The sequence below is a fragment of the Carassius gibelio genome, chromosome A5, assembly GCF_023724105.1.
Source record: "Carassius gibelio isolate Cgi1373 ecotype wild population from Czech Republic chromosome A5, carGib1.2-hapl.c, whole genome shotgun sequence".
Lineage (NCBI taxonomy): Eukaryota > Metazoa > Chordata > Actinopteri > Cypriniformes > Cyprinidae > Carassius > Carassius gibelio.
Window position 1 is genome coordinate 22,640,687 of NC_068375.1, and position 14,503 is coordinate 22,655,189.

General features: G+C 37.2%; 1 protein-coding gene across 1 annotated transcript; it reads left to right on the forward strand.

Moving 5' to 3' along the window:
- Positions 1–588: 588 nt before the first annotated feature.
- Positions 589–13,111, forward strand: LOC128003574 (sodium/potassium-transporting ATPase subunit beta-2-like). The gene is made up of 8 exons (XM_052592534.1): positions 589–925; positions 7,480–7,608; positions 7,744–7,848; positions 7,966–8,171; positions 8,577–8,636; positions 9,625–9,651; positions 9,954–10,049; positions 10,707–13,111. The coding sequence occupies exons 1-8, from the start codon at positions 835–837 to the stop codon at positions 10,872–10,874; spliced, it is 882 nt and encodes a 293-aa protein (XP_052448494.1). The 5' UTR covers positions 589–834; the 3' UTR covers positions 10,875–13,111.
- The last annotated feature ends 1,392 nt before the right edge of the window (positions 13,112–14,503 follow it).

Below are 14,503 nucleotides of genomic sequence, written 5' to 3' on the forward strand. Positions count from 1 at the left end.
TTTATTGTCTGTATGCCCTGAGGATGGTCGTTTGACCGAAAGCTTAGTGATTCAATTTGCTTAAAGTATTCAAGTGTGCAGACAGTTTATTTTTTGAGATTTTCAGTCTTGGTTGTCTGGCGCCTTGGTGATCGTGAAAGGGTGTAACTCCTTCTTATTATTTCTTTGCCTAAAGCTTAATTCTGCACTGTAAAACCGGACAGTCTGCAGAACTTAAAAGAAGAAGAATTTTCTGTAAAGTTGCCATTAATGGCAAAAAAATTAATGTGAAAAAAAAATTTATGTGAAAAAAATACAATAATTTATGATTCCTGACATCTTAAGACAAGTTATCAAATTAACCAATAACACTGACAATAGAACTGCAAAGAAGACAAATAGCCATAATAACTATAAATGCCCCCCTGCTTGGTGGGAAGATATTGGGGCTGAGCAGACAGAGCTTGTTCCACTACAGTATCGGCTCTCTCTCTCTCTCTCTCTCTCTCTCTCTCTCTCTCTCTCTCTCTCTCTCTCTCTCTCTCTCTCTCTCTCTCTCTCTCTCTCTCTCTCTCTCTCCACGGAAGGCGACCTGCTCTTGTGGGTGGGCAGAACGCCGGGCGTTACAGAGAAAGCGAGGTCTGCTCTCACTCAGTCCTGGCTTGAGTCGTCAGGTTTCGTCAGAGTGCCTTGAGAATCGCTTTTACCCATTTTTTAACTATTGAGACCTTAAATTTCGTTTTAAAACCCTTTCTCCATAGCATTCAAGGGTTGAATAGCTCTTTATTACTCTCAAAGAGAGTGTTAGCCCCGAGGCGTTGACTCTGTGAGTGCACATTTAATTCGTTCAGGAAAATGGCAAAGAATGATAAGAAGAACGAATGGAAGGAGTTCTTCTGGAACCCGAGGACGCGCGAGTTCTGCGGTAGGACCGCGAGCAGTTGGGGTAAGTCTTGCACAACACTGAAGCACGCATGCACAAATGCTAATTAGTGTCATAAAATTGTGCAGTTATAATAAGTAATGAGCTGCAGTCGTTAGCACAGCAAGTCTCACTCTATTAGTGTAGAGAAGTTCACTGAAGAGACGGATCGCTGTCCTAGGTGCTGAAACTCCAGATAATGCTTTTGCCACCGGTCTGTAATGCGCCACGTGAGTTTTAGTTTCTTCCCCGCGTGTTTACGCATCTGTTAAACTTAGTACATTTGCCTTAGAATCTGTTTATCTTGAGCAAATTGCGAATTTCGAGGTCGAGTGATATATCTAGTTAATCAGGTACTCACTGAATATTGTGTTATGATGGACTTGCGGATAGAAATGTTGAATGCGTGGCATCAGATAATAGAATGTTATGCGTCGAGTTACTGCTAAACTACACAGTGCGCTTCAAGCAGAATGTTTGAACAGAGGCTTGCACACAACAATATTCCCTGCATCACTTTCCGTAAAGAACAGCAATCATTTTAACTGCAAAATAACGCATTTATTGTTATACTTTACGGTAAAAAGTAGAATTACATTTTTCTGTGAAATGTTAAAATATTTTACAATTAATTGATTATTTTATTGATGTTATTTAAAAATATCTTAATAAGGCAATTAATGTATTGTGAAATATAGTAGTTAAAGTACTTTAGTTTTTGTTAAAATAATGAATCGCTTATGAAGTGTCTATATGTCAGCCTGAGCTACCCTGACAGCCGCTAGAGAGGCCAATTTTGATCAGCTATAAGCCCCAGTGTGCCATCTGTATCGTTATCTGTCCATTTTATCACAGCAAACTAATTTAACAGTTCAAATAGGTTGATATATTAACATATCATTGAAAATAAAAAACAGTCACCAAAATGCCAACACTTATTATTTGTAAGTTGTAACATCATCAGCTGCCTTTCTTTTTATACAGTGCAGTGACGATTTTTCCATTCTGCCATTTGATTTACCTCTTTTTTTTTTTTTTTTTACCTCTCTTAAACTTTCAAATCATATTCAAACCCCAAGGAAATCTGCCTTTATAATTGTGAAAGATCTTTCTTACAATAGAAGTGAACAACAAAACAGTATTAGCCCAGTGCATAGTGTTACAAATTGTCTTCTGCAGTGACATTGAGATGAATTAATCTAGCCGAGGGCCATTTTGAGTGTGCGCGTTGGGGTTTGTGAATTAGTGTAAGATGTAATCCTTTACTAATAGGCTCATTGGTTGCCTTGGTGAGGCTATCATGAGGAGATGTATCCCAGCCGTTGATTAATTGTGGAAATGAATGTGTCTTTTAATCAGGGTGTGATAGCATTAAAACAGCACTCTAACAGGCATCTGTTCAAGGTATCAGTGCTATAGAATAGTTGGAGTGTGTGTGTGTGTGTGTGTGTGTGCGTGAGAGAGAGAGAGAGAGAGAGAGAGATGCTAGATCACTGCCCTCAAGACAAAATGTGCCAGCACATTTTGGTCTATGGAGTGTGTAGCACCTCTTTGAGAACGTGTGTGTGTGTGTGTGTGTTGCTCTGAGGAATAGCTGCCTAGTTAAGCCAGCATGCTCTCTAAGACTCCTTAATTAGTCTATTTTTGTCTGTGCCCAAACCAGAGTGAACCTGGGTATGCTTAGATTCTTCAACAAAGTACATCCTCATTACTGGAGCTTAATAGTGACCTATGGAGGACGCTGGAAGCTGCAGCTTCATTCATACAGCTGTGTCTCTCATTGAATCATATCCTGGGTTGCTTTCAGGACCCCTGAACAGAGGGGCCAATGATATCAGATAAAAACACTTAAAGCTGACTTCAGCCTGAGAAACTTTTCAATCTTGTTAAACAAGTCACTCTTGCACAGGCCATAACTGAATCTCTAAACCATTCCTGAGACTTACAGGTGCATCATTAGATTATAATTAGAATGTCGAGGAAAAGTTCATTTATTCATTTATTTCAGTAATCCAACTCAAATTGTGAAACTCATGCATTAAATAAATTCAGTGCACACAGACTGAAGTAGTTTAAGTCTTTGGTTCTTTTAATTGTGATGATTTTGGCTCACATTTAACAAGAACCCACCAATTCTCAACAAATCAGAATACTTCATAAGACCATTAAAGGCCCAGGCTTCCTTGACAGTGATCTTTAGTTCATCTGCATTTTTTGGTCTCTTGTTTCTCATTTTCCTAATGACAATACCCCATCAATTCTCTCTGGGGTTCAGGTCTGGTGAGTTAGCTGGCCAGTCAAGCACACCAACACCATGGTCATTTAACCAACTTTTTGCAGTGTGGGCAGGTGCCAAATCCTGCTGGAAAATGAAATCAGCATCAAAGCTGGTCAGCAGAAGGAAGCATGAAGTGCTCCAAATTTCTTGGTAAACAGGTGCAGTGTCACTGGTTTTCAAAAAACACAATGGACCAACATCAGCAGATGACTGCACCACAAATCATCAAAGACTGTGGAAACTTAACACTGGACTTCAATTAATTTGGGCTATGAGCTTCTCCACCCTTCCTCCAGACTCTAGGACCTTGGTTCCAAATGAAATACAAAACTTGCTCTCATCTGAAAAGAGGACTTTGGACCACTGGGCAACAGTCCAGTTCTTCTTCTTCTTAGCACAGGTAAGATGCCTCTGACGTTGTCTGTGTTCAGGAGTGGCTTAACAAGAGGAATATGACAACTGTAGCCAAATTCCTTGACACGTATGTTTGCCTTGACCCCAGCCTCAGTCCATTCCTTGTGAAGTTCCCTCAAGTTCTTGAATCGATTTTGCCTGACAATCTGCGACTGTGGCTGTGGTTCTCTCGGTTGGTTGTGCATCTTTTTCTCCCATACTTTTCCCTTCCTCTCAACTTTCTGTTAACAAGTTAACATGTAGACAAACAAATGAAGTTTTCTGAAAGCACGGGTTTCAATAAAGCCATGGATGAATATGAGTATTAAGAAATATTTGAATCCAGAATTAAACTAAATAGTTATTTGTAGTTATTACCCCGAGAACATTTAGTTTATTTGCTATGTGAAGCACATTTTAGTTTAACTTTTTTTTATCAGACTTTAGTTACTGTCACTATATTTATGTGCAACCAGTACAAAACAGCTCATTGATATTCAGAGATCACGGTGGACAGACTGCTCCCTTTGTCTGCATCACAGGTGTGAGTTCCTCTGAAGTGTTTGATAGCGTGGTGGTCTGGTAGGTTTAATGGATTTAGGACATGATGAATCTGAAAGGACGTGTCTGTGGAGTTCATGTCTGTATTAATGAACGTGAACACGCAAATAGCAGATCACAGTGGCACATTCTGTTCATCTCTTTCAGGTTGCATTCAAATTAGGGGGTTGAAAGAGGGAGGGTGACTTTCATCATGATGAGAGACAGATAAAGAAACAGAAGAGGACAGATAGAGTTTCAGTCTCACCATGTGCAGTACTTGCCACACACACACACACACAGACAGATCCTGAGGAGAGCTACTGTAGCATAGCTGAATAGGATGTACCACGTTTTAACCCTTTAACCAATTTCAGCAAGTTATATTTGATAATACAGGTACTTGCTATTCTGAGAGAGATGGTGGTTATTTTGAGCCTGTGAAATTAAGTAGTGCTTAATGATTTGAACATTTGGACTTTGCTGCACAAGTTAAGCAACATTCTTACCTTAACTTTGCTCACTTTCTCTCTTACGCATGCATTGAATCCTTTTTCACTCTCTACAAGCGGATTAGCACACACTCCTGTGTAATTCTAGTCTGTAGAGTAACCTCACATTGCACCGCTGTTATTGATTAGTGAAAGCCTGTCTCTGCGGGGAGCTCCAGGATGCAGCGGAGCAGGGGGCAGTGATCCGGTATCCCTCCTCCCTTCATGTGCGGGGCAACCTGATCGACTGTCCCCAGGGGCCTCTCTGCATGAAGCTCAGGTGACCTGTATCTTAATGAGCTCTCCTCAGGTATACACACTATGCACCACAGCTTACAGAACACACATACAAACATACACCTTCAGCACTCAGTTTTCTCTGAAACAATAGAGCCTGATCTGTTCAAATAGCAACCCTAAATTATTTAGTGCATTGTGTGGTGAAGATGTTTTGAAGTACGTTCTTATTTCAGGAGCAAACGGATGAGTTACTGAATCTTTGCTTTTTATCTGAGAAAGTTTTATGTACTTAACATGAAATGAAGAAATGTCTTGCATGCTATTCAATGCAAGGATGCATTAAACTGATTAAAGGTGAAAATGCAAAGATGTTTATGTTACAAAAATGTTCTATTTCAAATAAATACTGTTCTTTTGAAGTTTATGGTCATCAAAGAATCATGGTAATCATGCTTTCCACAAAAAATCTTCAGCAGCACAACATTGTTAACAATTAGAGATGTTTCTTCAAATCAGAATATTCATTTACAGTGTCATTTATTCCTATGATGCAAAGCTTAATTTTAGCATCTAATATTCCAGTCTTCAGTGTCACATGATCCTTCAGAAACAATTAGGAGTTGAAATAAAAAAAAAAAAACATTTTAAATGTAATAATATTTTACAATGGTACTATAAATATTACAATATTTTTACTGTATTCTGATCAAATTAATGTACTCTTGGTGAGCATAAAAAACATTTTGGATGGTTGTCTATAAAATCTTTTTATATAAATTATTTTGTGTGATATGTATACTGTTTAAGTGTATTGTGAAAAGCTCAAATGTATTTAAAATGGTAAAAAACAGTTACAGCAGCTACAATATACATTTTCCCTTATACAGTCTACAGTGTATATTTTTTAAAACATTAACACTGAAAAAACAACAACTGCCCATGTAGAGTTTGTTTATCTTCTGTCTATCTGAAAATATTCTGAGGGAAAATATATTGTGCTGGAAATTATCTATAAATACATAAACATCATTAACATCAGCAAATATTTATCAGACTGGCTCTATAACCATACTGTACCACATTATATACCATATTACTGTACTGATCATTCTGTCATTCTTCCAAGCATGTTAAATATCAACCCTTTAGGTATAGAGATGGCTTTAGTGATCTAGAGTGTAATGATTAGTTTAGTTGGGTAGTTGGGGGTGTCTGCATCAATGTCTGTATAGAGACTCTGATGTTTCTAAACCATATGTCCCCTGAAAATTCCCCTTTAGCTTAATCTGCCGTCTTCTTCTCCTTCTGTCACCCTCCCTCCCCCTTTTTTACCCCTCTTAACCCACATCTGCCCTGCAATAATTCAATTTTACCAAAGACCAGACATTTACCAGACAGGATTACCAAGCTTCCTGTAAGGGACATTGGTGTGTAAATGTGTGAATGTGTGTAAGACAGAGCTGCAGTGAATGTGTAGAGAAGCTCTGGTGAGAATTAAAGAGGATTAGGTCAACTAGTCTTGTATCTTTTCACAGTAAGATCAGCAGAAGAAGAGCAAGGAAACGAGAGAGAGACAGAGATATGCAAAAGATATAATCATAAATGGTTTTTATGGTTATATGGTCACAGTATTCTGCATGTCCAATTGCAAATACTCCAAACAAAAGTGTTTTTATTAAAGTGCATAAAGTGTAGGAGGAGCTACAATGAAGGAAATCTTGTTTTGTTTTATTACACCTGAACAATATGTTACAGACTCAAGTGCACTTCAGAGTCATTCGGTCTAGATACACAAATGTCTTAAGTCGCTGGGGTATTAGCAATAGGCAAAAAAAAAAAAAAAAATTATATGGGGTCAAAATTTACGATTTTTCTTTTATGCCAAAAAATGACTGGGATATTAAGTAAAAATTATATTTTCTAAATTCCCTAACATAAATATATCAAAACCTAATATTTGATTTGTAATATGCTTTGCTAAGAACTTAATTTGGACAAATAAAGGCGTATTTATTTCTCAGTATTTAGATTTTTTGCGCCCTCAGACTCCAGATTTTCAATAGTTTTATCTCTGCCAAATATTGTCCTAACATAAACCATACACCACTGGAAAGCTTATTTATTCAGCTTTCAGTTGATGTATAAATCTCAAATTGTCAGAAATTGTCCCTTATGACTGCTTTTGTGGTCCATGGTCACAAATGTATATCTCTAATTTCATTGATATCAAGAATAAACCCATAGTTTTATGAACTAGACTTAAACTTTGGTGCATGTATGTAAGGGCTTACTCTAAACACAAATTACAAATCTGGGGGGACTTGGCCACTTGGTGGCACTATCATAGTAAATATTTACATTAGTCCATTCTTCATTTTGTCCTATCTGTCATGAAAAATATGGGTTTATGGGACTTAAATCTCATTAATTGCTGCATGCGACTGCATTTATTTATTTTATTTAATATGCATTGTAAATTGTTTTCAGCGAGAATTACATTCAAATAAATATATTTCTGTGTTAAGTTTGAACAGTGTACCAGTGATGTATTAGAGTATGAAAAGTTTTCAAAATCTTGAGTACATGTTTTTGTATTGAATTTTGATCTGAGTGTGTGTGTGTGTGTGTCCTCGTAGGTCTGATCCTGTTGTTTTATCTGGCATTCTACATTTTCCTGGCTGCATTATTTGTCCTCACCATGTACGTAATGCTGCAGACACTTGATGACCACAGACCAACATACCAAGATAGACTTTCAACTCCAGGTAAAACACACAGACTTGATCCTGTACATATGGAAACACTAAGCTAACTTTGACAACTACAACCCTACTGTTACCCCTTACAGATACCTTTTGTCATTTATTGATCTTCCCGTTCTCTTATTTGTCGTTTTTCAGGGATGATGATCAGACCTAAAGGAGAGCAGCTGGAGATCGTTTACTCATTGGAGTACACAGAGACCTGGGAAAGATATGTCCAGGCCCTCAATAACTTCATGTCGCGTAAATACAATGCAAACAGCCATATTATACAGTATTAGTCATTTTACTATTGAAACTCTGCATGCCATAAAGCAAGATGTTCACAGACGGCCACGTCCTGTTCCTTCTTGTGTGCAGCCTACAATGACTCAGTCCAAACCCAGAAGAATTATGAGTGTAAACCGGATCAGTACTTCATCCAGGAGGACAGCGGCATTTTGAAAAACTTCCCTAAGCGTTCCTGCCAGTTTAAACGCTCCATATTGGAGAATTGCTCCGGGATCACAGATCGTTACTATGGCTACAATGAGGGCAAGCCCTGCATCATCATTAAGCTCAACCGTGTAAGACGTGAAATATAATATATGTGTGGAGTGAATGTTTATGTCAGGAACATGTCCAATAAAATAAATAAATAAACTTAGCCGTTATTGCTCAAAAATACTAAATGAATTCTGTGATGCATTTTATATTGCAAATAGTAAAAGAAAATATATGCCTGATTTGATTTTAGGTCATTGAATCCCTACAGTCTTTAACAGTCAGTTCAGTCTTTGACCTGAAACCACAGAATTAGAGACAGCGGCCTGAATGTTTAGAATTAATCATTCATTGCTTTAGCTTTTTAATGAGCCCCAACTTGACCTGTCTCTTCACTTTTGTTTCCATCTTTGGGTCACTTTCTTTTTGTCCTTCTCTCGTTTCAATCTCAAATCCTTCTTTCTCTGTGTTTATTCTTCTTTTTGCAGGTGATTGGTCTGTTGCCTGCTAGGGACAGGCAGCCTCCTTACGTCACCTGTGGTGCTAAGGTAAGCGTCTCATTCTTCCTCTCTCTCACTCTCCTTATCCTCCTATCTTTCAGAAAGGGGTTGATTTCAGATTAAAGTTACATGAGCCGTTCAACAAGGCCACCAGATTAAATTATCCGGTAATCAGAACTGTGGCCAGCTACACAGAAAAACTGCCATGACAGACCATCTGCTGCTGGAATGAGGGGAAGGAGAACAAATAAAGTAACAATTATGTATTTCCTAGCCGTTTTAATGTCTGAATGTATTCAGGAATTATCTTTGAATCTGTTTCGACTTGTTTTCATGAGATCTGAGAGGTGGGCAAATCTGAGCTATTAGCTTCTAATTTCTTTTGCCAGGTATTAATTGGGCGTCTGTGAACTGGGTGTTAAAACTATTATAGCTTATTAGTTCTATTTCTCTTTCATTTTTATTTCTGTTTTTAAGTCATTTTAGTACTTCATATTTTAGTACTTTTATGTTAGTTGTCAAGGCAGGTTTTTCATCTAAAATTGATCATTTATTTCACATTTATTTCAGTTAACATATTTTGATAGTTTCAGTTAACAATAACACTGTTGCTTGTTTGTATTCTCATACTGTTGGTTAGTTACCCCACGCTAAGAAAACTTTGATCTATATTGCTTTTCTTGATCTTTCTCAGAGATTTCTCAATAGTGTGTTCCCGCCGAATCGCGTACTGCTTGTTTGTGTTTGTGTTTGGATATCAAGCACCATTCAGGCTCATGCAAATACAATCCCTAAATCCTATTCTCTCTTCGATTGCAATGTACACATCAATTGATTTAAAAAGCTTTTCCATGAACCCATCATTCCTCCTCTTTTGTTCTGTATGTTGTCATATAATTGTTGTTTTCAGTGTCGTTTCAGGGTTTGTTCAGTCTGTATTGTTTTTCACCATTGCTCATCATGTCTGTTTATCATCTTTTGTTTTTGTGTGTGTGTGTGTGTCTCATCTTGTCTCCCCCTCCATTCTTCTTGTCAGAAATACAAAGTTGGCAATGATGAGTGGGTAAGAATAATAGACAGAATGAAGAATAATCATTTTAACAGAGGCAGAGAATTCTTAATGTGCGAAGAGAAAAATCGGAATCCAATTTATCCAACTTTCAAATATTTATTTACTTTTAAAATCAACATGTTTTAGCAGCAAAAGGTAAAATGATTATTCGTACAGTCAGATCATATGCTAGATAATTCCAGCATAAGATCAACTCAAGGGGCGATTGGTTTTTCTGTTGATTTTCTTTAATACAGTAATAGTAGTCTTGGTATTAGAACAGATGAACTCATGAAGTCTTCCTCCTTCTGTAGGCGGATGACTCAGATAAACTTGGTGCACTGGCGTACTTTCCCCCTAATGGCACCTTCAACCTGATGTACTACCCATACTACGGCAAGAAAGCCCAGGTACAACTCACTCACTTAGAGAATATACTCTACATATGTAATCACACACACAATTTAAGTCGGAGTGAAATGAAAATTGACAATTTTGACCATCTGTTTTGTCAATGCAAGTTATTGATCTTCTTTGTGATTATTAATCGGCGTGATTTTTACCAAATAGCTATATACTATAATTATATGTTTTTTAATTATTAATCAAAATGTCATAAATGGATCTTCCGCTGAAATGGCAGACTTCTCTCTGGTGACATATCTCCAATCATTTAGTCTGCTGGATAGGATAGAATAGATAGGATAGATAGGATACTGGTGGATAGAACCTGTCCCCATCCTACTCTTTTTCTTTTCCAATTATCCGTTTCACTCAGATGAATGACACAATAAGGAAGAAAAGACCCTCTTATTTTACATTTTGTGCTGACTTTATAGGTGCAATCAGTATTTCATGTTGTGATATGATACTCTGCTGATACTGACACCTAGTGGTGTGGATGTGGCATCACAGAAAAGGAGAGAAAAAGTTGACAGTCACCACTGTAGAAATGTAGTAAACGAAGTCTCCAATAATGTAAAACAGCTTTTATTAGGCCGCCTTTAATAAAATAGTCTTGTTCTTACAAAATCTTCCTACAGTATCTCACGCTTCTTCTGCTGCAGGTGAACTACTCTCAGCCTTTAGTGGCCATCAAGTTCCTCAACATCACCATGAATGAGGACGTCAACGTGGAGTGCAGGATCAACGCTAACAACATTCCAGAGGGTAGTGAGCGAGACAAGTATGCGGGACGCATTTCCTTCAAACTGAGGATCAACTCCTTAAATTAAATAGACGAAAGTGTGTTCCTGGTTTTTTTTTTTTTTTTTTTTTTTTTTTACACACAGACACACACAGGCCAGCCTCATCTAAAAGACTGCATGATTATGTGCAAAAGGCACAACTAGAGACACTAGCCAGACACAGCAATCCTCAGCACAGACAGAGCATACTTACACATTTCAAAGAAATGTTTTTTTGAAGATTTTTTTTCGTTTGAGACTGTAGTGAGTTTTTTAGAGAGTTAGCAAGGTTGTTTTTGTGTGTATTTATGTGTGTACATCAGTGTGTGTGTGTGTGTTAGAATGTATGAGTTGAGAAACAGTATTTACTTTCAGAAATTGTAATTGCATGCTCAGCTATCAGAGCAATTAATAAATAAATAAATAATATTCTAATAAAACGATATTAGGAAAGGATTATATTTTTTTTAATGAAAAATTATCAGCATCTATTAAATATCTATCAGTATCATTAATTAAAGCAAGTGTCTATGAATTAATATGGCATGATCTCATGTGTGTTTGGAGAATGTCTTTACTGCTTGTTTTTTTTTTTTTTTTTTTTTGCATGTGTGTATCTGTTCTGAAGAGTGGTATTGAAACCTCTTCTCAGTCTGATTTGTGGCTTTATAAGTGAAGAGGATATTTTATACCAACATGTACATAATGCTGTGCACGATAACGTCACCTATATTACGACAATACTGCATTCCTGTTGGTTTTGGAACAGTCTGTACTGTCACATGATGAAGTGTGTCACATTTTCTTTATCATGAGGCAAGTCTATTGAAGTGTGTTTATATGTAAAATAGGTCTTTGCAGTATTTTACTTCTTTTTTTTTTTGGCATGTGTAATCCAATTTGTCTCACATGGTGAGGGGACATGATGTTTTGTATTGATTTGCACCAGCTCTGGGTTCAGTTTAAAGGGGTCATATGATGCGATTTCAAGTTTTCCCTTCTCTTTTGAGTGTTACAAGCTCTTGGTGCATGAATAAGATCTGTACAGTTGCAAAGACTAAAGTCTCAAATCCAAAGAGATATTTTTTTATCAAAGTTAAGACTCTCCCACGCCCTCCTAAAACACCTTGTTTAAACACGCCCCCACATTTCTACGGCATGATGTGGTAAGATTTGCATAACACTGCCCAAATGTTCATGCAAAGAAAGAAGTCGTAACTTTGATTCTTGCTGTTGCTTCCAGCGCCATGTCGTGGAAACTGCTGTTTTGTTGTGAAAGTACAAAATAATTAGTTTGGCCTTCCAAAAGAGGACACAACTAGAAATCTGTGGTTAAGTTATATTTACAATACTGTTCCAGAACAGTTCAACCCAAATATTCAGATGTGTGCAGCACATTTATTGGAGGACTGTTTCCTGATCCTGGGAGAGTAGACTACAATGCCGTCTGTTTTGACTCACAGTCTGTAAGTAGCCTATGTTTACATATGTAAAGGATTTGCCACTGATGATTCAAACATGAGTTTTGAGAAGTGTAGAGTAGAGCTTGTTGTTTGTCTGATCACAAATGCAGACATGGTTTTATGTTTAGCTGCGCAATGCAATGCAACTCATAAAAAGACCGTATAAATCATTATAATCCGTAATTATGTCCCACCTGGATGTAACAAATGGCTCATTTGTAATGGGTTTTATTGTTTTTGGCTTGTCTTGCCGGTGTTCTGACCGGGACACGCATCCCAGTATGTTACATGGGTGTAATATTTCTGTCACACTTAAGGTATTCGGCCAATCACAACGAACTGCATAGCTGGCCAATCAGAGCACAACCCGCATTTCAGAGCGATGAGCTTTGTAAAAAACTATGCGTTTCAGAAGGCAGGGCATAGAGGAGAAACAATAAATTACAGTATGTGGGAAAATAATGTGTTTTTGAACCCTAAACCACATAAACACATTTCATCAAATACACAAAATAATGTTCTTTTTAGCAAAATTATATGACCCCTTTAAAATCAGAAAATAGATGGAAGAACTGTGTTTGATGTGTGTGTGTGTATTCCTACATGTGTGTTATTTTATGTTAATCTTTGTGCACAATTATCTATATATTTGGGTTTTGTTGGAAGTGACTCTAAGCATAATCATAGAGTTATAGAGACTAAGAGCAGGAGCAGCAGGTGTATGTTTCTGCTGATAAGGAAAACGAGTGAATTCATCCCAGTCCTTACCCTGCATAAGTCAATAAAAAAAAATTAAATTAATAAAAAAAACTTGGTCACCCACCTCATTTCTCATTTTTCTGAATCTCTCTTTAAAAATAAATAAAAAAAATAAATAACTATTCTCTCTTTGTTCAACACCTAAACTCACTCTTCGAGCATTTACACCTCATGCTCCATTCTGAGAAGTGTCCTGTGGAGAGTTCATGCAGTATATAAGAGCATACACTCAGTCATAGAACTGACAAGTGTACACTTCCTCTAATGCCCTAATCCTTTAATCTCACTAGATAATCCTAAAAGCTTTACACCATTTCCTTCAGTATCCATCCATCTATCAATCTATAAATAAACGGTCATCTTATTTACTGAAAAATATTCAGCTGAGTGACAAAACGATTCTTCTTCGTTTGATCACTTTCACATGTGAGTCTGTGTTGACCTCTTCTATCTGTAGCCAATATTGCATATTTTATGTTTGTGCATGGTGAGGTTGTTATCTGACCCTACAGAGAAAGCTTCAAATCAACAGAATTAAATATTCATTCACCTCAGGCCGCGGATCATATATCATTAACTTGAGCCTGTACACTAGTTCACTCTGGAGGGCAACAAGGCAGCAAAGAGAAAAAAGACGTATCTATGATAAGTGCAGTTTTTGGTGCATTCAGGCTTCGAGATAATGGCTTTGTAAAGAGCGCCCCTAGTGTCACAGTTGTGCTGTGCCTCTCTCATGCCACCAACTGTTTACTGGTGAACTAGTGCATCAGCACGTTTCAATGTACATTCTTAAAAGTAATATATTTATTTTTTGACATGCTATATTTGTATTTTCATTTAGATTGCCTGATCATGAAGAGGATTATTTATTTGTATATTTAAATTAATATATAGGCTAGATGAGAATGGCTATATGTATTTTAAAATCGCATACAGTATAGAAGAGATCAAATATTCTCAAAGAACCTATATTTCGATTATTTTTTTGATAATTTCTAAAAAAGCCGGAGAATGGATGAAGTATATTAAAGGGGACATGACCTGTTTTTATACAGTCTATGGACATGACATACAGTTTCTGCCAATCTTATGTTAATCTTGTGTACCCATAGAGTAGTACAGCATCCTTCATATCACTTTAGAATATTTAGTTTTATCAGATTTATAAGACATATACAGCTTTACCAGCCGATCTCCTGGAGGCGTGCTGTGGGCGGAGCTAAAGGGTCACGTGCACACAAAGGTTTTACGTAGTGATCATCTGCAAGCTGTGACACTGACATAAATAAAACAGGAACAAAAACTTTTTTTTTTTCTTTTTAAAACCATTCGTCACCTAAATGCCAAGAACATACACAGTTGCACAGCTCCAGCTGCCCTGGAGAAACAACCAGCTAGGTTCTTTGGGAAGCTGAACAAGGTTATCTTTCTCTCATAACCAAAAACACACTTCTT